This window comes from Pipra filicauda, unplaced genomic scaffold (genome assembly GCF_003945595.2).
Source record: "Pipra filicauda isolate LSUMZ 115617 unplaced genomic scaffold, ASM394559v2 scaffold368_size711631_pilon, whole genome shotgun sequence".
Classification (NCBI taxonomy): Eukaryota; Metazoa; Chordata; class Aves; order Passeriformes; family Pipridae; genus Pipra; species Pipra filicauda.
Genome location: NW_024104496.1, coordinates 665,908 through 686,335, shown reverse-complemented (window position 1 = coordinate 686,335; position 20,428 = coordinate 665,908). Strand labels below are relative to the sequence as shown.

The 20,428-nt window shown below is 44.0% G+C and overlaps 1 protein-coding gene across 2 annotated transcripts in view; it reads left to right on the top strand.

Moving 5' to 3' along the window:
• The first annotated feature begins 3,784 nt into the window (after window positions 1-3,784).
• The window catches only part of DCHS2 (dachsous cadherin-related 2), a 112,575-nt gene continuing 95,931 nt past the window's right edge, over window positions 3,785-20,428 (top strand). For both annotated transcript variants that reach the window (XM_039384653.1, XM_027747355.2), the window contains exon 1: window positions 3,785-5,691. In XM_039384653.1, coding sequence (XP_039240587.1) covers window positions 3,874-5,691 — 1,818 coding nt within the window. In that variant the 5' untranslated portion in view covers window positions 3,785-3,873. The remainder of the gene's footprint in view (window positions 5,692-20,428) is intronic.

The window sequence follows — 20,428 nt, the reverse complement described above, 5'->3', positions numbered from 1 at the left end:
AGATTCTTCATCTATTCCGCAGCAAAATTAGTTCTGCAAATTAGTTTGTGATTAAGAGTGAAGGGATGGCTACCAGAAAAGAAAAAAAGAATTAAAAATCACTCTTAATTTCATTTCACTACATTTATAAGGAGACAAGTCTCACACATAGCTTTTTATTACAGTAACTGTAACTAGCCTCCATTTGGTCACCAGCAAATCTTTTGTTCAGCTGACACTCCTTCAAAGAGGTGTTACTGAAATCAATATATGTGAGCCTGGGGAACTATAAATAATGAAACACCTGATGCTCTGCAAAGTTAACTCTTTCTCCATATATGACATATTCCAAGCTGAATATCGATAGTGACCCCAGCCAGCGAGGCTGGAGACAGATATCCTTTCTTAGATCCAGCTGCAATAGTTGAAGATATTAGTGCTTCCTCACACCACAATTTTGCCAGAAAGCTGATTTATATGAGTGCTCTGTAACCCAGCATAGGAAAAAAAATCACTAGGTTTAACAGAAATCATTATTTCAGCATTGCTTAAGCTAATCTTTGTCCTTAAACTAAACCCACAGAGGATCAGGGAACACCACCTGGTAGGCAGAAATGGAAGCATGGTACCCACTGGCTAAAAGGCAGCAACAAGCAGCTGAGACCATACTGTCTTCCTTCAGCACAGGAAATAACTTCATGGAAAGATTTTCAGGTTTTATTTTATTTGCTTCAGCTCTGTCTGGAGCAGTTCAGCCACGCTCTGCCCTCAGCTGGCTGCTACCGCCCATCTAATGAGCCCTGGAATGGATCCTGTAGTGCTCCCACCCTGCGTCAGTCCCGAGTCAGGTGGTTTGGCTTAAACTGCTGCTGCTGCTGAGGATGGTTTGCAGTGAGCCAGAGAGTTGTAGAAAAGGAAGTAGTCATGCTGTTTTACCACCTCAGCCATGTCTTCACCATGGGAGGGTCACATCTTAAGCTGCCACAGCTGTTGCGTGGGCAAGGCAGTGTTAGTGGGTAGAATTAACTCTGTTCATGATAGACCTTCATGGTTGTAACAACACTCTCTGTTTCAGTGATCTTTCATACTCTAGTATCATACACAGCTTTTGTTTGCTAGAGTTTAATTCTCCTTGAAGGAAAAAGAATTTTCAGTTAATCCAAGGAGGATTAAACAATAGTAAATAGTGATTTACAAGAAATACCGTCCGATTAAGTTTGAGCAGCTGATATAGTTATCACCTTCCAGTTTCCTTCCTCGGTCCTTTCCAGGCTGGATCCCTGCCACAAGGACAGCTGAATTTGGCATGGACAGCTGCTCTGGGAGCACCAGAGTTCACTGCCTTGCACAATGGGTTAGACGGATGCCCATGCAGGGTTGCCTGAAGAGGCTCGGCTTGAAACCTCAGCAGTTTGAAAGTGAATTTTCATGTTGTTCACCTGCCTATGAAGTCAGAGGTGGCTACCTCCAGGAAAGGGAATGAAGGACAGGTGGAGAAGTAACTTTCTGCTGTCTAACTGAGCACACTGGCTCACACACAGGTGGATCCCTTCTCAACTGGAATGCACAGGCATTTAGTGTGCTCTAACCGACATGCTTCTTCTTCAAATAATGTTATGCTTATCCTCCTGTCCACTTTTTACACTAGAAGACTTGGTAGATCTGAGGAGCTGGCAAGTGTCTTCACTATGAGACTGACCTGTGGAGGATGTAGGAGGGAGCTACTGCACTAAAACTTTGAAACCTTGCTTCCTTTGGGATAATGTCATTGTGGCAGCTTCCCTCCATGTCTTACGTATATTACTTCCCCTTTCTGTGTAGGTCAGCATGTCACAGAGGAGATGGGGAACAGCAGGGGCAGCTAAATATATCCAGGAGATGACAAACATCTCCTCAAAATTTAGAAACTTCTGTTTGTGGTTTGTGGAAGAAAAAAATGAGATCACGAACATGGCAAAAGAGAGGAAAAGTTTAAGAAAGGAATGGAAAGAATAGACTCATAGAAGGCAGGAGGATGAAAAAGGTGGAGGAACGCTTATAAGGTAAGGCTCATGCTCACAGTAGGCAGAGCATCTATAGTGTCCTGAAGATGTACTATTTCTGGAAACATGTAGTTGGGCAGTGGTTATATATGATTTTACTTCTCATAAAACTGTTTAAGTGCCCTGGTTTCACAGAATACATGAATACTGCCAGAAACACGGATAACTACGTCAATCTTATTTTTTCTTCTGCTATCTTCATGCGTGCTGTATCTGAATACAGAACTTCCCTCTTTAGGCACTGCCTGACCTTGTCAACAGAAGGTTTTACTTAGCTTTTCAGTGAATGTGCCTGATTGAACATGATTCACATGTTTTCTTAGTGACTGCATGGGCTGCATAGGACATGGCTCTTTTTCCAAACTTGCTGTGATTCAGTGGAATTCAGGCATTTTCATATTGAACATCTGTGACTTGGGGAGGATCCATGTGCTTTCTCAATGAATATGAACGAAGCTGGCAAGGACCTCAGTGTTTCCTTCTTGCTTCTATGCTTGTAATTATCACAGTATATAAATATACAGAGACTTTCTCAGAATGCGCCTAAGAAGATCTGACAAGATCTAGCTTTTGCTCAGCCCTGTCTCTGTGTGTAAGGAGGCAAGTCAGGTACACTGGATATGATCTCGTGTGTCCCCTCTCCCGTGTGTGCAGCTACACATGTGCACTAAGACTTCTAGACTTACTTTAGAACCTAGTTTTCCCTCTTACCTGGATATGTGGGATTGTTGGGATTGTTAGGTCCTAACACTGTTGGAAAAAACATTCTCTTCCCCTTCTCCTCCCCATACATCAAGGGGTGTTACAGAAACTTTGCTCTCTTCTCAGGGAATGCTCTGGCAGTGCTCTACCATGACTTGGAAAAGTGGCAAATAGTAAAATAGTTGCCCTCTCAGAAGTGCCCCTTATAGGAGAGGACTGAGTTACAGTAACTTCTCTTACTACTTTATTGTCTTTGCCCTGATTTGACTTGTCTGTCCTAGAATGAATTTACTTTTCTCTGAGCATCTGCTAAACTTGCCAGAAAAGTGAAATGAAGTTTGTAAAGGATTGGTGGGAGCAGCATTGTACTTAGCTTTCATGGAAGGACAGATGGTTGGTTGGTACATAGCATTTATATGATGCTGTGTATTCTCAGCATCATTGAAGAAATACTAGTTCATTCTTAGACCACTCTGAGTTAGATATGGGAGTCAGAAGAGTGGTAAAGGATAGACGTTCTGGTCTTGCTGAAGCTAGTAGAAGTTTCTACTTAAAACTTACTTCTGGTAAAGGCTTCCCTGCCGTGCTCAGTGCTATACTGACCTAGTGCTAGGATAACAAGCAAGGAAAACGAGGATCAGAATATTAAGGCGAGAAAAATCCTTGCTGAATTATCCCTTTATCCTCGTAGATTTCTGTTTCATTTAAATTCTCCTCCTTCACGAAGCATGCCTCTGCAACTAGAGGCAGCCCGTGCGCTAGTCACGCTTTCCCCCATCAGCAGGAAGCCAGGTGATTTCCCGGAGAATCGGTTTCGGCGAAGACCTCTCCGGATTCTGGGGGGCACTGGAGCAGCCCCGCGCCACCCCGGCCCAGCGCGACATGTCCGTGCGCTGGGGACGCCAAGCCCACCGGGCGCTGGGTGGGCGGACGGGGGCCCCCCAGCGCTGCGCGGGGGCGGCGGGGCGGGGGCTGCGCGGGGCGGGGGCGACGGGGAGCTGCTCTCCCGCCCCCTCGCACAGGCTCGTCCTTCCCATCACCGGCGGCGGCGTTCGGGAGTTTCTCCCGCGGCGGCGAGGCGAAGGCACCTGCGCGGCGGTGGCGCCGAGTAGCAGGGCGCAGCCTGCCCGCGATGCCGGCTTAGCGGAACATGGCGCGGCGGCTGCGGGGCAGCAGGTGCCGGGGCGAGCGAGGCAGCGCTCCCCCGACGGGACCTACTAGGGCGCTGGCGCTGCTGGTGCTGCTGTGGCTGTACGCGGCGGGCGGCAGCACGGCGCCGGTGTATAACCTCAGCCTGGCTGTGGACGAGGGGCTGCCGGCCGAGACGCTGGTGGGGGACATCCGTGCGGGGCTGCCGGCGGGCGCGGAGTCCCCGGGGGGTTTCCTCCTGTCGGAGGGGAGCGGCGAGTCGGCGGTGCTGGCGGACTTCCACGTCCAGCCAGAGACGGGCATCATCCGCACGGCGCGGCGGCTGGACCGGGAGCGGCGGGCGCGCTACAGCTTTGCGGCGGCCACGCTGCGGGGCGAGGTGGTGCAGGTGGAGATCGCGGTCACCGACGTGAATGACCACCCGCCGCGCTTCCCGGGGGACAGCCTGCAGCTCAACGTCTCCGAGCTCAGCCCGCCCGGCACCGCCTTCCGCCTCCCGGCTGCCCGCGACCCCGACGCCGGCCGCTTCGGCACGCAGGGATACGCGCTGCTGGAGGAGGGCGGTGCGGCCGGAGAGCCGCCGCTCTTCCAGCTGCGTTACGGGCGGCCGGAGCCCCTGGAGCTGGTGCTCCTGCGGCGGCTGGACCGCGAAAGGGCCGAGGTGCACCGGCTGGTGGTGGAGGCGTGGGACGGCGGCAGCCCGCGGCGCCGCGGCCGTCTGCGGGTGTCGGTGCGGGTACTGGACGAGAACGACAACGCGCCCACCTTCAGCCGTGGCGAGTACCGAGCGCGGCTGCGGGAGGACGCGGCACCGGGCACCGCAGTCTGCCGTCTGCGGGCCACCGACCCCGACCTGGGCGCCAACGGCGAGGTGCGGTACGCCATCAATCGCCGGCAGAGCGACCCCGACGGCTACTTCACGGTGGAGGAGCGCAGCGGCGTTCTGCGCCTCCGCCGCCCGCTGGACCGCGAGGCGCGGGCCCTGCACCGCCTGGTCGTGGAGGCGCGGGACGGCGGCGCCCAGCCCGAGGTCTCCAGCGTCCTCGTCTCCGTGGCCGTGCTGGACGTGAACGACAACCGCCCCGCCATCCGCCTCCTCTACCTCACCGAGAGCGGCGGCCCGCGGGTCTCCGAAGGGGCGCGACCAGGCGACTACGTGGCCCGAGTCTCCGTCTCGGACGCCGACGAAGACGGCGAGGCGGAGGGCGGCGGCGGCATCGCGCTGGCCCTGCTGGGCGGCGACGGCGCCTTCGCGCTGCGAGCGGCCGGGGCCGGCGTCTTTTTCCTCTGCGTGGCTGGGCCGCTGGACCGCGAGAGCCGCGACCTCTACGAACTGCGGCTGGTGGCCACGGACGGCGGCACGCCGCCGCTCTCCGCCGAGGAGCCGCTGCTGCTGCGCGTCGCCGACCTCAACGACGAGGCTCCCGCCTTCCCGCAGCCCCACTACCGCGCCACCGTCTCCGAGGCCGCCTCCCCCGGCACGGCCGTGCTCCGCCTCAGCGCCTCGGACGCCGACGAGCCGGGCTCGCCCAACGCCGAGGTGCGGTACGCGCTGGAGGGCGACCCTGCCGCGCTGGCGCTCCTGCGCATCGACGCGCGGAGCGGCGCCGTGAGCACGCGCGCGCGCCTGGACCGGGAGCGGCAGGCGGCGCTGGAGCTGCGCGTGGTGGCGCGCGACGGCGGGGTCCCGGCGCGCGCCGCCGCCTGCCGCCTCAGCGTGCGCGTGGAGGACGCCAACGACAACGAGCCCCGGTTCGAGCGGCCCGTGTACCGCGCGCGCCTCCCCGAGCACGCGGCGCCCGGCCGCCGCCTCGTGCAGGTGAGCCGCGCGCCGGCCCGCGTCAGGCTGCGCGCTCGGAGCGCTGCCCGTAACACGGTCCTGGTACCGGGGGCCCTTGGAAATGTGTTCCTTATCCCCTAAAACCTGTAGCATGGGTGGTGAGCACAGAAGCTCAGATCTTCAGAAGGAACCAAGGATCACCTCTGGTTAAACCCCATAGGGGGAGTTAAACAGCCTGTGATACTTTTGAGGGCTTGAGGTGGTCCTTAGAGGAAACCCAGTAGGACCCATCTCCGAGGGTAAGCGTGACTCAAAGTGAAACAGAGGGAGAGAAGGGCAGTGTAACACAGAGGGGCCTGAAATCAGAGTGCTTCAGCGGCTTGGTAATATTGCCCGAGCTCTCTGCTGAGGAGGATAATCAACTCACTCTGCCTTCACAGAAACTGATTAAGGTTAATAGAGCAAACTGTTCTATTTGTCCATAAAACGCCCTTTATTCTTTGCAAGTGAGATTGAATGGAGGCTTTGGAGGGCCAGGGGTTGCCAAAGAGCCCTTTTGCTTTTAGCTTGTAATGACATATCACAATTTATAGCTTTGAACTGAACAAAGTTTTTTCCATCAGAGGAAAATTCACAGCAGTTGATCCTGGGTAAATGTAGACATGTTTCTGAGTTTGTGCAGAACTCACATGAATTTGGGGAAAACGTGATTAAAGAGGAGACCTAGGGAGAGCTGCAGTGCGTTTCCTCAGTACATTTGATGAGAAATCATTCTGCCTTTATTTCCGGCTGCCCTAATTAATTAATTTTTCAAATCAGGGGTCGTTGATGATATTTTGGGTCCAACAGTAGTTTATTTGAACAAAAAGCGTTTTCCTCTCTGTCATTTTTTTCTCTTTTTCTAATTGCACTTTGAGCTGAAAAAGTACACAGTTTGCACAACCCTAATAAAAATGAATCTGTAAAAAGTTTGGCAAGGTTGAGGTCATGGAGCTTTTCATTTTGTATCCGAAACCAAAAAGAAAATCCCATCACTGTCCTTTCTTTTTCCTCCAACCCCATGGGAAAAAAAAAAAAAAAAAAAAAAAACCTGAACCGATAACCCTAGGAAATCCCGGAAGAAAATTAATAACGTGATTTTAAAAGTTGGCCGTCTCCCGGGGAGAAGCGAGGGGCGTTGCGGCAGCCCCGGTCTCTGCCCCTGGGCGTGGGCGCGGGCGTCCGTGGTGCTGAAAGGCAGCGGATCGGAAGCCTTTGGGGTGTGCTGCCGCAGCCTGATACCGCGCCTGGAGCTAATCAATAACCTTTTTTTGCTCTTGATTTAATTAGAGAAAAAGCTTCCTGAAGGATTCCTGAATATTTTAAAGAAAATAACCTGTGATTGTGGTTTTATTATTTTTTTTTCCTGGTATGTTTTGATGTATTAATAGTGGAGATTTTCTAGGGCCACAGGGGTCATGTTCCTGTGGCTATCATCTGTGGTGTACTGAATTTTGCAAGTGTCACCATGCTGCCATAATCCTGTTTAGAAAGGAGAAATAAATAGTTACACCCTGGTGGCTGAATGATCAAACCTGGGATATTAAAGCCAAAGATGAATGAGAGTGAGACATGAGGGGCATGATCAGGAGGAACAGCAGATGAGCATCCCATGGACTGCCTGGGAACGAAGCCGTTTCTACTTACAGGTGAATCCAAGATCATCATAGTGATGTCCAAGTTTCATACCGTGTTGTGTAGCAGGCTTAAGCTTTAAACATACTCACCTTTTAAAATTATCCTCATACCTCTTCCCCCGTTTTCCTGATACTCAAAGATTGTGAGCAGGAAGGGCTATCATGAAGCAGGCAGCTTTGTTTATGTTGCTCTAGAAGTTGCAGTGAGTGATAAAATGTAGAAAATAAGTTTTGGTTTGGCCAAGCTGTTTTTCAGGATCTGTGGTATGAGTGCTGTTCTAAGTGGGCTGTTGAACTTCAGAGCTAGCATGAAAAAGAGGTAACCATGGACTCTGTTAATGCTGCTCCCGGAAAACTGGAAACAAACCAAGATACTGAAGGAGGCTACTCATGTCATAGCTTCCTCTGCTCCACAGCCTGGGGGGTTGTGATAAACATTCGTTTTACCTTTAGATTACAGTCATAGTCCCTGGAAGTCTTCTAAACTTTCTAGTTTTTTCCCTTTGCAAGCAGAGGGCCTCTTGCAGTAGGGAGGGCATTACTGAAGTCTTGTTCATTAGTAACCATAGCTTGAGGACTAACTGGTGACAAACCATCGCTTCGTACATTGAGTGTCTAGAGCCTTCTGCCTTAGTGCTTTGCTGTACCTCTGCCCAGCCACTAAATAACTGGACGATTTATTCCCTTGTATTCTTGACTGCATGTTGATTAATGGGAGATTCATTTCCTTCTGGGAAATCTTTTACTTCTGCTGTGGTTATTTAGATTATCTTCATTTTCCCTACTCTCCACAAATGTAACCTGTAATATGGGCAAGACTTATGAAATGGATCAACTTGCATGTAAGTCTGTGTTTTACTGGTTTCTCCTAGTCTGTAGGAATTTAGCAATTAGAAGAATTGACTGTGTACTAAAAGGACATAGTTTTCAGCAACTTCTGGAAATACTGCTTTATTCCAGGCGTGTGTATGGGCTTTTCCTTGTAGACAAAAGGTTCTTCCTTGCAGTGCAGACAGACTAGTAAGGGAGAAGCCGCATCCTGAAAAATAACTGGCATTTGTTTGCATCAGCTAATATAAGAAAGAATTGTGGCATTGGTTTTGCCCTGGATTGCATCTCTGGGGTAGATAACAAAGGTGGAGATCAGAAATCTGGGCAGACAAAAGGGATAAAGTTTAAATGAAGAAAAGAGAAAATCAGTGGGAAAGTAATGGGTTATCAGACTTTAGAAAGTAGAGCAAAGGTATGCAGTGAAAGATGTAAGAAGAATTTTGAAGTCATTAACAGACTTTATCACATTTTTGCCCATTTTTGTATACTGAACTTCTGGTTTGCTACCAGTTGTTATAGACACACCTTTGTTAAAATTTATGCATTACTGATGAGATGATTAAAAAGAAGCAAAACAAAAAAAGGTACAAGGAGGAAAAGATGAACACAACTGGAGATAAATTGTAGACCAAGGCAATTTGCAGTAACAAAAGTAGAAGCAGCAGAAGCACTCTTGGTGTGATGTGATGTCTGCAGATATTTTGGTAACGTTTTGATATTTGCAGATGTATCAAAATCCTGGTTTCTTCATGTAGAGGTACTGCATGTTAATTTTGAGTGGTCACTGGCCTTAAGGATGACATTGATTATTCAATTATTCTGATGAACTTTCAGCATAACATGAATCTGTTTTCCTGAAGACCTTCAGCATGCCCCAGAAATGGAATAAGATGGAGGAATGAGTGAGAGCATAATTGGGCTTTCTCCTGTTTTTCTTATCATATGTTTTATCCCATTCTCAAGGACCAACATGATTACAAATGTCTATGACTGTTGAGTGATGGTGAGGATATCCTATTTCTGCACTCTTGGCAATTTTAGGTAGGTTTAGCATCTATGGTGTATACCTCTCTGATGACTGCACTTCTGTGGCCTAAAAGTATGAGGTGTGACAAAGTGTTTCTCTTCTGAGCCATTCACTTAATCTTATGAATGAATTAAGGAATAAAGCTTTGCCATAGACTAACAGAGGTTTAATTCTGATAACAAATTTCATTTTCAAGCTTTTTTAGGTGATTGCAATGCTTCTCAATACTCCCTGTTATAGTTCTCTTTAGTACAATATATCTCTGAATTATACTACTGTGTTGCTAGGTTTGTCAGGATTTTTAGTCTTCTAGCTGAAGTGGCAATATTCTCTCTCTCTCTGAGCAGGCTAAAACTTCATCTAAAAGGAAATCAGTGCATCAGGTTGGCACCAGTTTGCCTTGTGTTTTACCTTTTACCTAGATGGGGTGGAAACTCCACATTCTGTTTCGTATCCTCCATGGACTGCTGCATAAAAGAGTATTTTCCTTATCAGGCTGTGCAAAGCTTATAGTTAAAGATTTGGTGACAGTGACAGCTCTCAGCTCAACTCATATTTTGAACATAACGAAGGTGTTTATTTTGTGTTATACAGCACAGTATATTCTGTATATGTTTGGGGCTTGTAGGTTAAACTTTCTTCCACTGCTGAGGTATGCTGGGTACTCTGTGGCATAAATGTCATTCACTTTATACAGCACATGCATTCTTACTGAAAGTCTAACAAGTTACATACCTGTAATTGCATCTTGAAGAGAACATTAATTGTCATGAATTACTGCCAGTCATGTCAGTAGTTTTTTAGTAAATGTATTTTCTTTTATGGTTTATTAGAAAATTCATGTTTATTTGCTTTAGAATCATCTCTAAAAGAGCAGAGGAAGAGAAAAAACATATGTTATCTGGCAAATGATAGAGACCCATATGCATTCCACTGTTATGACAGCTTGCACTTTTCTGGTCCATTAAGGAGGCTGTTTCAACTCCCTGGTTAGAGCTCCTCCGTTCCTTTTATTTAAAAATAACAGATTTTCTGATACTGAGATTGTGGGAGGTTTGTAAATGCAATGACAGCAAATAAAGATTTTGTTTAAAGCTCTTACAGCTAATCTAGGTATACCAGAAATTCTGGAATAATAAACCTGTGGGATTTTAGAAAATCATATTTAAAGGTATAATATATGTAAGAAGAATGCTTGGGTTTTGAGGATTTTTAAGTGTTTAGTATATTTGAGAGTTGTTCATGCTTACTTGAAATGCACATTTCCAAGAGGTACTTGCAGAATGAGAGAGTCTTCTCCTATTTTTTCTTTGCCTTCTGCAAAATTAAAAAGGACAAAGAGGACAAAAAGGGACAGAGGTTACATCGCTGCTTTGAGGGATGGAGACTTAGAGACTGTAATCTGTCATTGAGACACTAGGCAGGTAGCAGCATTGGCTGCAAACTGCATTTTTCTTCCTTTTCTTTCTTTGAATGTTGAAACAAGGAGCTAAAAGGAAAGTTCTTTCCCTGGTGGTTTTGGTTCTGGATCATTTAATCCGCTCTGTAATTACTGAAAGCAGAAATGAAGCCAGCAAACTAGGCTGCTGGCAAAATAGTTATAAAGAGCTATGAAATCCAATTCATCCTAGTTAGAGGCAGACCAGAAAGAAGCTAGAAGAGATTATGCCATGCATTACTCTGCTTCTTGAGCTTTCCAGGTCTAATTTTGACTGCATTCAATTTCAAGAAGCCAGCTGCAGAAAAGACAGATTTTGTTTGTTGACTTAAAATGCTACTGTATTTTAAAACTAATACATTGACAACAGGAAGACCAAACCCCAGACTGAACTACAGTAACAGCAGAGAAATTTGTCATCTAAGCTATACTTGCTGGACTTCTGGAGGGCAGACTTCAGCCTATTCAGGATGCTGATTTGGAGATTACCTTGGGAAACAGCCCTTAAAAACAAAGGGGTCCAGGAAGGATGGACATACTTCAAGAAAGATGTCTTGAAGGCATAGGAGCAGGCCAGCCCTATGTGCTGAAAGATGAGTGGGTGGGGAAGATGACCAGCCTAGCTGGACAGAGAGTTTTTGCAGGAACTCAGGGGAAAAAAGAAGGGCAGGCAACTCAAGAAGTGTTTAAGGATGTTGTTAGGTCATGCAGACAGAAAATCAGAAAGGTGAAAGCTCAGTTAAAACTTAATTTGGTCATTTCTGTAAAGGATAATAAAAAGTGTTTTTATAAATACATTATTAGCAAAAGGAGGGGCAAGGAAAAGTTCTGGGTTTTGTTGAATGCAGGCAGGGGGAATGTAGTTACCAAAGATGAGGAAAAGGCTGAGGTACTTAACATCTTGATGATCTGGATGAGGGGATCAAGTCTACCATTAGCAAATTTGCAGATGACACCAAGTTGGGGGGGAATGCCAGTCTGCTGCAGGGGGACCTGGACAGGCTGGATAGATGAGCCAGATCTGACGGTATGGGATTCAACAAGGCCAAGTGCTGGGTCCTGTGCTTTGGCCACAACAACCCCTTGCAGCACTACAGGTTGAGCAGCGGCCAGGCAGAAAGAGACCTGGGAGTACAAACTGCCAGCAGCTGAACATGAGCCAACAGTGTGTCCAGATAGCCAAGAAGGCCAATGGCATCCTGGCTTGTATCAGGAACAGTGTGGCCAGCAGGACCAAGGAAGTGATTCTTCCCCTGTGCTCAGCACTGGTGAGGCCACACCTGGAGTACTGTGTTTGTTCTGGGCCCCTCAGTTCAGGAAGGATATTGAGGTGCTGGAGCAGGTCTAGAGAAGAGCAACGAGGCTGGTGAAGGGACTTGAGCACAAGTCCTATGAGGGAGGCTGAGGGAACTGGGGTTGTTTAGCCTGGAGAAGAGGAGGCTCAGAGGAGACCTCATCACTCTCTACAACTGCCTTAAGGGAGGTTGTAGCCAGGTGGGGGTCAGTCTTTTCCCCCAGGCAACTTGTAATAGCAGGACATAGTCTTAAGCTCCACCAGGGGATGTTTAGATTGGACATTAGGAAGAATTTCTTCACAGAGAGGGTGATTAGACATTGGAGTGGGCTGCCTAAGGAAGTGGTGGAGTCACCGTCCCTGGAGGTGTTTAAGATGAGACTGGATGTGGCATTCAGTGCCATGATCTAGTTGACATAGTGGTGTTCAGGCATGGGCTGGACTCAATGATTTCAGAGGTCTTTTCCAACATAGCTGATTTTGTAATTCTGTGATTCTGTGAAATTTTGAAGGCTTGTGTGTGGCTAAGTCTGAAGCTGGTGCATACTTTAGTCTATAGTTGTGCTAAGAAAAGAAGCATATATGATAAAAGTATTCTTATTAGAGAAATTAGATGTATCCCCAGCTTTGGGGTAGTGGAAGAGGAGTAATGATATTAAATAGTCTTAATCCTAGACTTTATATTGCACAGATCTCTGTATTAAAATATTAGCTTATAGACTACTTAGAGCACCACTGGCAAACATAGAGTCCTTGAATACATTTGGCTGCTAAGTTTATATAGTTTTATGCAAAATAATGAATAAACTTTCAGTTAAGTGTCCAGCACGAGTTCATGCATAGCCACTGACCTTCTGGAGTAATGATTGTGAACTACATTTTTAGATGGAAATGGACGGGTTTTGCTGGTGTTCACCTTTATACAAAGAGCTGACATCAGCAGTTATCTTATAATACTCTCAAGCAAATTGTTAATAGGCTGTAAATGTCTGGGCATGACCTGCCTGTCCCTTTATCAAACATTGATGTCAGTTTATCATCCATATAGATTTTCATAAATTGCTATGTCAGCAGAAGGCATAGTCTTTCCTGGAAGGCTTTAAAGTACTAGGAAACAGATGAGTTAGGAATCTCTTAAATTCCATTTTTCTATGCAAACAGATTGACACACAGCAGAATGAGAATTGATTTGCTTCACAGCTCAGTTCATTCTTGAAAACAAACTTCTAATTGGATGCTGAAAAAAATCAGTGATTTCCAGAGTCTGCATTTCTCTTTTAAAATGCAGGAGTTTGATTTAGACCCTGGTCAGAAGCTTTATGAGCTTCAGTATCTATGTAGATGGCTTGGAGAAACTTGCTCTGTACTGCATTAATGACAGAGTTTGTGTGAGCAATCCCTAATCCACACTGAGTGTCGAACAGTAAATAATGTGAACACTGCAGTTGTGAGCAGTGGGGCTCTTTCTCTAACTGATTATTCAAATCCTGCTGCAGGTGTCAACAGTATGGAAACAGAGATATCAGCCAACAAAACACTTGGGGGACAATATCACACAGTTCATTTGGCACAGATGTTGTGTGTAAGAGTCAGTGTATGTATTGGATTGGACCAGTACCCCATTTAGCTCCATATCACTCTTATAGATGCTAAAAGCATGCACCCTGGATGAGTGTAAGAATAGGGCAAACATATGTGAATTTCTCCCCCATGGATTCTTGGTGTTCAACCATTTTCAGCTCAAGCAAGATAGTTTCTAGGTATGTGTAACCCTGAATGGATTTTTTTTCTGTGAAAATTACCTAGCCTTCACCTCAGCTTTTCCAAAGTATCATCAGCCCCAATATGCTGTGGCAATGGTTGTGCCAATCAGCTACCTGTTCCATGAGAAATCACACCTTTGCTTTCAACCTGGAGACAAAGAGAATGGTCGGTCCCAATTACTATGGTTTCACCCATCTGTTCTATCACCTCTCCATCTCATTTTCAGTACTCATTCTTGTTAGCTGAAAAAAAATTAGTGTTTGGCCAGCACCTGCTTTTGAACGACAAATACTGAAATGTGCCACTGATGAAATTATAAAATTAATCCTTGTTTACAAAGGTAACGTAGTAGAAGCAAGTTCACATTTTATAGAATTAATAAAAGTGCCCTTGGTCTCAGTCTATGAAGAAAGCTTACTATTCTGTATAAAAAGGCAATTCTTTCAGGAGGAGTAATGGATTTTTAAAATAATACTTATAAATCACAGTTCATTCAATCAGTTCTAAGCTCTTTGAGACAACTCAATGAGAAGCTGTACAATGTCATTAATTTCATTGGCACTTAGGTAAAATCATTCTACTCTGGTGAATTTTGAATTGCAAGGGATTTACATCATGCCTGGAGAACATGTCCAGCGATGGTGTGTTTAGCATTGCAACAGAAGATGTGCAGATACTTCTCAGCTTTTTGTACTGAACTACTCCACTATTTAAATTTGTGTGTATAATTTTATATTATATATAGTAATATATATAGTAGTATTTTATATTATATATAGTAAATAATAATAGCTGATTAAACAGTTGTATCCTGTCTAACACATACATGACCAAATTGTAGTAACTGTAAGCATTTACACTAACTACTAAAGCACTCTAATGCAGTAGGGGTGTTTGCAAGTACCCATGTGCTGGCCAGCTGTGTTGGATATAAAATCTCTGCCAAGTCCTCTTGATAATTACTTGGTTAGGTTTTTAGGGTAAATGCAGGAACAATGTACCAAAGTAGGTGGATTACTGATGAAATTGTGTTTTGTATTGTCAGTTCTTATTCCTCACTTAGTCCCATTTGAATCAAATAGTGTAAAGAAAGTTTTAATTAGGCTTTCTTTGTGAGGGTGAACTGGACAGTACAACCCAAAGCCTCGCTCTTCATCATAGCATCTGCCAATGAGAGTTAGCAGAACATGTTTTAAGGGATGATGGTTGTGTTGCAATTCTTTTTTGTGCCTATTTCCTCATTTCCACAAGCTTCCCATTGATACTTGTGTTACTCTGGATGGATCAAATCTATGGATTTTGGAATGCTTTGATATGCTTTGTTTAGAAGTGAGTTTTCGTTCTGTAACTGCAAGTACAACATTGGAGACACAGCTCTAGATTCCCTCTCTTCCTGTCCTTTGCACTAAATGAAAACAATCATTACATTTATGCCAGACTTTACTAGCTCCATTTCCTGCTGGATATGACTTAAAGTAAAAATCAGGATACTGTCATGCCTATTTACTTGTGCTCACAGGCTGCACTGCTTTAAGCATAAACTGTTGTGGTACTGACATTATTTGCTGTAATAAAAGCAAATGTACTAACTTCCAGCCCTGACAGATGTCTCAGTCTCCTGCACTGACCTTGTGTAAAGTGTTTTTGTCTCCCCTTCCCCCTCCCTGTCCCTAACTACTTCCCTCATGCGGAGAATTAGGTTGTCATGCTTATGTCTGCTCCATTTCCACTGGCTTGTGCCTACATCTGGTCCTGGGAAAGGGGTAACAGGAAGGGCAGTTTTTTTAACTAATGTCTGACTACACATATGTGAGACAAACAACTTGTGTATGCCCTTTTTTTTGAACAGTTATAAACAAACACATATGGTTTAATGCAATGTCCAAGGAACTGGATGTCTTTTACCAGTCAGAGAAGCTGCTGGAGGTGACTGCACTCACCTTCTGGTACTTTATCTTCTACATGATCTTCTGTTTTCAACTGCATAAAACCCCAATAAAACAATTTTATACTGCGCATTTGGTTTTTCCTGCTTTGAATTTTGAACTCATATTCAGACACACCAGAGTAATGATTTACCAAAGCCTTTCCTTCCATGTGTTCTTCTGCAGCGTGGCATTGATAACTGACCTATCATTTGTATTAAACTATGTTTTCTCAAAGGTTTTTATCAGTCACAGATATGTTGATACCTTTATCTCTGCTTCTTTACACTCATAGGGTTACATATTAAATATTCTCCATAGCTACATAGACACTTCATTATTTTTACTTAAGGGTGCTTCATTAATCGTTTGTTAGACTATTCCCTTGGATGTGTATCCAGTTTGATTCTGTAAGAAATCCCAACATTTTGATTAATTAGATAATTTTATGGACACAGTTTGCTACTTTCACCGCTGTGATGCCTAATGACATTTCTGTAGGATCAGTGTGTGCTTACATGGGCATGGACTCAAACAGGCATGTCTGTTATCCTCTTCTGAGAAGATTTTCAGTTGTCTTAAGATGCTCCCAAATGGAGGAGAATAATCTCTTGGGGAGAAGGATTATCCCTTTGTTAATGCTTATGCCACACATTGGGCCATAAGTGCATGCTGTATAACTAGGGTTTTTGGCACACTGTTAGAAAATATGTTAATCTCAAGAACGTATCAGCATAGAATTTAAACTTTTGAATTTGAGGGGAGGGAAGCAGTAACCTTAATGTAACAACTCAGCATTTGCTCAGTTTTCAACAGGTTGGTTCCTGTTTTGAGTGTTTTGTGTACTGTACTGTTACTCTTGTTCATTAAGATATCCAATAGACCTCAATTTTACAGCATTTAGAGAAATTAACTCACTGAAAGCACTTCGGATTTCTTGGGGCATGCTCTGCTTACACTTGTAGTTATTCTAGTGAGGCTCTGGGGTAGCTTTTTAGCACCATTAATACAAAGGGTCAGTTGATGTCTGGAGCCTCATCAGGGGCTCCAGCTGCAGCTGGAGTCTCCAGCTCATGGTACAAAAAAAAGGATGGGGCAAAAATTGCTTAAATTGAAGATTGGCTGTTTAACTTGGAGCACAAGATTCGGTGAATGATGGATTTTAAAAATAACAAAACCTGGTAATTCCTGCCTCTACCTTCTGCTTTGTGTAGGTCTGTAGTAATACCATACAACAACATCATGCCAGTTGATGGCTGCACAAGTTGTGAAGCAGTGGGGAAAACTGGGAGGGCATTTTCAAAAAAAGCTTTTGTTGAACAAGCATACAGGGAGCTTAGGAACATAAGCTCCAATGAAATCAGCCACAACTTGTTCTTTGGGGGGATTTCAGGTTTTCTGTGTTTTGAAAATCCCAGCTAACTTCATGTGTGTCTGTGGGTTTCTGAGGGGTAGAGAGTGCTGCATATGCATGACACTGTAGGAGCAAAGGGATGAAACACGTTCTAATACAAATGTGACCTGCTTTCCCAGAGCATAGAACTTCTTAGTGTAACACATTTTAAAACAATATGTGCTGCCATCACTAGTAATAGTAGAATAATTATTTTTCCAAAATGTTTCATTTGAAAACAAAATCACAACTTAGAAAATTCTTTTCCCTTTAGTTTTAGATTTATATAACTTTTAAAGGATCTAAGAGAGAGCATTCTGGTTTTAAAAAGAAAGAAGAATGGCAACCTCCCATATATTTGGCCCCTCTTGTTTGCTTGTTTGTTTCCTCCCTTTTGTTACTATTAAAGTAAAACTCCATATCCTGGAATTTGTTCCTTTTCTTTTTTTAGTTGTCTTTGAAGATGATGACTTTAGCAATAATTTTGGCAGTGGTACAGTCTTATAATGATTTTGCTCTGATACCAGGCTGCTTTTGTGTTCTCTTCCCATTGATAAAAGCCAAACCCCAAGTCTCTTAGGGTCATAATATTCAATTAAAGAAGTAATGTTTAAATTTTCATGGAACTAATAAATAATTTTTTTTATTTTAATCTCCATTTTTGTCTGTGTCTGAGGAGCGGGAAAGACCTGACAGCTGAAACATACTGCTTGAAAGACTGACTGCTTTTAATTTTGAGAAATGTTTGTCTGAAGGGAGGACCCAAGCCAGTATTTGGGAGTTAGACCAGAACATATGTTACATTTCCAGAACTCTGTGGTTATGGGACACAAGTTATCCCTCAGTTTCAAAACCTCTGTTGTTAAAATGCCGTGTTCAGAAATCTCCAGGACACATAAATGTCTTCCAAGTCTAGTATATCTTGTTGGAGGCCACTTAAAGTGTACTTTTTGAGACTTTGATTTTATGCTATGCCATTATTCTTGCTAATGTCTCCTAATGGAAACCATGTTTTAGGCCTGTGAGCATGCACTGAATCTTAGTAATTTTTCCTAGAAAGTGTGGATGGAAGTTAGAAACATTGGTAGGAACTATCAGGTGCAAATCTCAGTACCCACCATCCACCGCTGAGGGCTCCCAGTGACTACACCTCCCCTACCACGCATTTCTGGGAAGTGTATCAGAACTGCTGTGCCTTCTGAAATGTATAGTCAGGCAGGTGTTTTCATCAAGTCTCTGGCTCTAGCCCGACCGCTGGATCTCTCTGTCCCATCATCTATACTCAGTATTTTCCAAATGCAAACTGACAAGTTATTTGCAGGGGAACGTTAATACTTATCTGGTAATATCACCTCAATCAGTTTGCCTGTCTTTTAGGCTGGATTACTCTCAATTATAGTCATCCATGGTTTTGGGTGTTTTTCTCCTCTTCAGTTTCCAATGAATAAATTCCCAGCTCACAGCAAAAATATTAGTTATATTAGGTATGGAATTTCATGTTTTGTCATTCTATATTTATTATTTCAGTTGTCTAGTTTTTCTGTATAAAGATACTATTGATCTCCTATATTGACAGTGCTTTCTAGTTTCAAGAACTGTTGAATGTTTTTAAGTGCTTATGACCTGGGTTTTTTTCTAGTTAATTAATAGACTTAACAAGCTGGTTATCAATAGAACCAACACATTCATTACTTTTCTTTTTCAAGACATCTTGTTTTCATTTCTTCTTTATCTAGTTTCTTACCATATGTTTCTCTCAGTAATAGCTGTATTGTCTGTACTACAAATGTAAAGAAATATGATTTCTATGGGTTGCTTTACTAAATCGAGATCAACTTAATTGTGTGTCTAGAAAAATCTGTTACTGAATGGATACTGCGGTACTTGGCAAATGTTTTATCTTCTATCTTCTCTTTATTTGCTGGAAGGTGTTCTGGTATTGTTATATGTTTGGGCCAGGCTGATAGGATTGTAGTTCTCACTTCAGTTTTTAAATGTAGTGCCTCCATTCAATATTTTCAAGAGAGGTGGTTTTGTTAAGATGTAGAATGATTGTGGCTGCAAGTTTGTACTTTGATTTTTCAGTTCTGTAGTAATTCTGTTTTGGATCCTCCCACTTTGAATGCTGTTTGAATTTTAACTTTAAGGTACATAACTTCCATTCCTGTGTCCTCACTCTGGTTACACTGGCCATAATCATTGCTGATAGCAGAAGTGAGGAAGGTACTCCTTCAGCTCTAGAACAATGGCCAAGTTTTAACAGCATGCTCTCGTTTCATCCTAGTACTCACATTTCTGCTTACTCTCTCCTGTCCATGAATACCTATATATTTTTATCATGGTTGACTGAAGTCCTAGACTTTCCTCATATCCAACTCCCCTTTTTTTTTTTGCTAACTGCTCGTTTTTAACATTATGCATTTATCACGTGAACTTTGAGATACAGAGTAACTGTTGTTTATTCCCTCATTTAATTTAAACTTAAGGGATAATTACATGGTCTGAAGTATTCATGTCCAATGACTTTTTTATTTTCGTTGGTTTGTGAGTCTCTTAGAAGTTAAAGCTCCTCATAAAGAAATGATTCCCGGTGATATTCTTTCTCCAAGCATATTGTAATTCTCTCTGTATATCTGCAAGTCTAGCCCTGGGGCCAAGGAGACCTATAGTAGATACCGAGCTTTACTCCATGTGATGCGGGGGAAAAAAATCCACCAAACAGCATATCCTCTGAACATTAGCTCAACACTTTGCAGCTGTTAAAATCTCATCTTCTTGCTCTGAGGACTAACTATCTGTGTTTCTCTTGGCTCATAGACTTGCATGTGAATTCATTGTGGTTTGATTTTGTTTTTAATAACATGTGGGTTAACTGGGGTTGATGGTAGAGTTCCTCCTCCTCCTCTGGTGGGACATTTCACTGGCTTATGTGTTAGGGATTTATTTTGTTAGGCCATTCATTCTTTAAGCCCCTGGAATCTGCATCTCTGTGGGGTCTCTTAAGCACCTTCTGGAGTTACCATAAATCTTTCAAGTCACTGTTGGGATTCAGCCCAGCTCCTCTTGGCTTCTGCATCTTCTGGCTTTTCTTCATAACAAAGCTTTTCTGACATTTTGTTCTTATGTGAATCTTATGTGTCTCCAGCTAAATAAAACCACATCTTCTTTCTCCTCTCTGAAAATTACTGAGATTGCCCCCTATGTAGGCTCTTCTTTCAAGTCTTTTTACGTTTGTGTTTTATCTGCTCAGTGAATTTTACTTGCTTGGGTATCGTCCGCTCTCTCCACTTCCTCCTTATGAACAAGCAGGAGAAAACCCTTACCTGACTTTAAACAGCCTAACCCTATGAAGCAATTGTTGTTCTTTATGGCTAGTCATTCTGTCTGGTTGGAGTGGCAGGGTTGGAAATGGTGTGTACGAGAGTTAA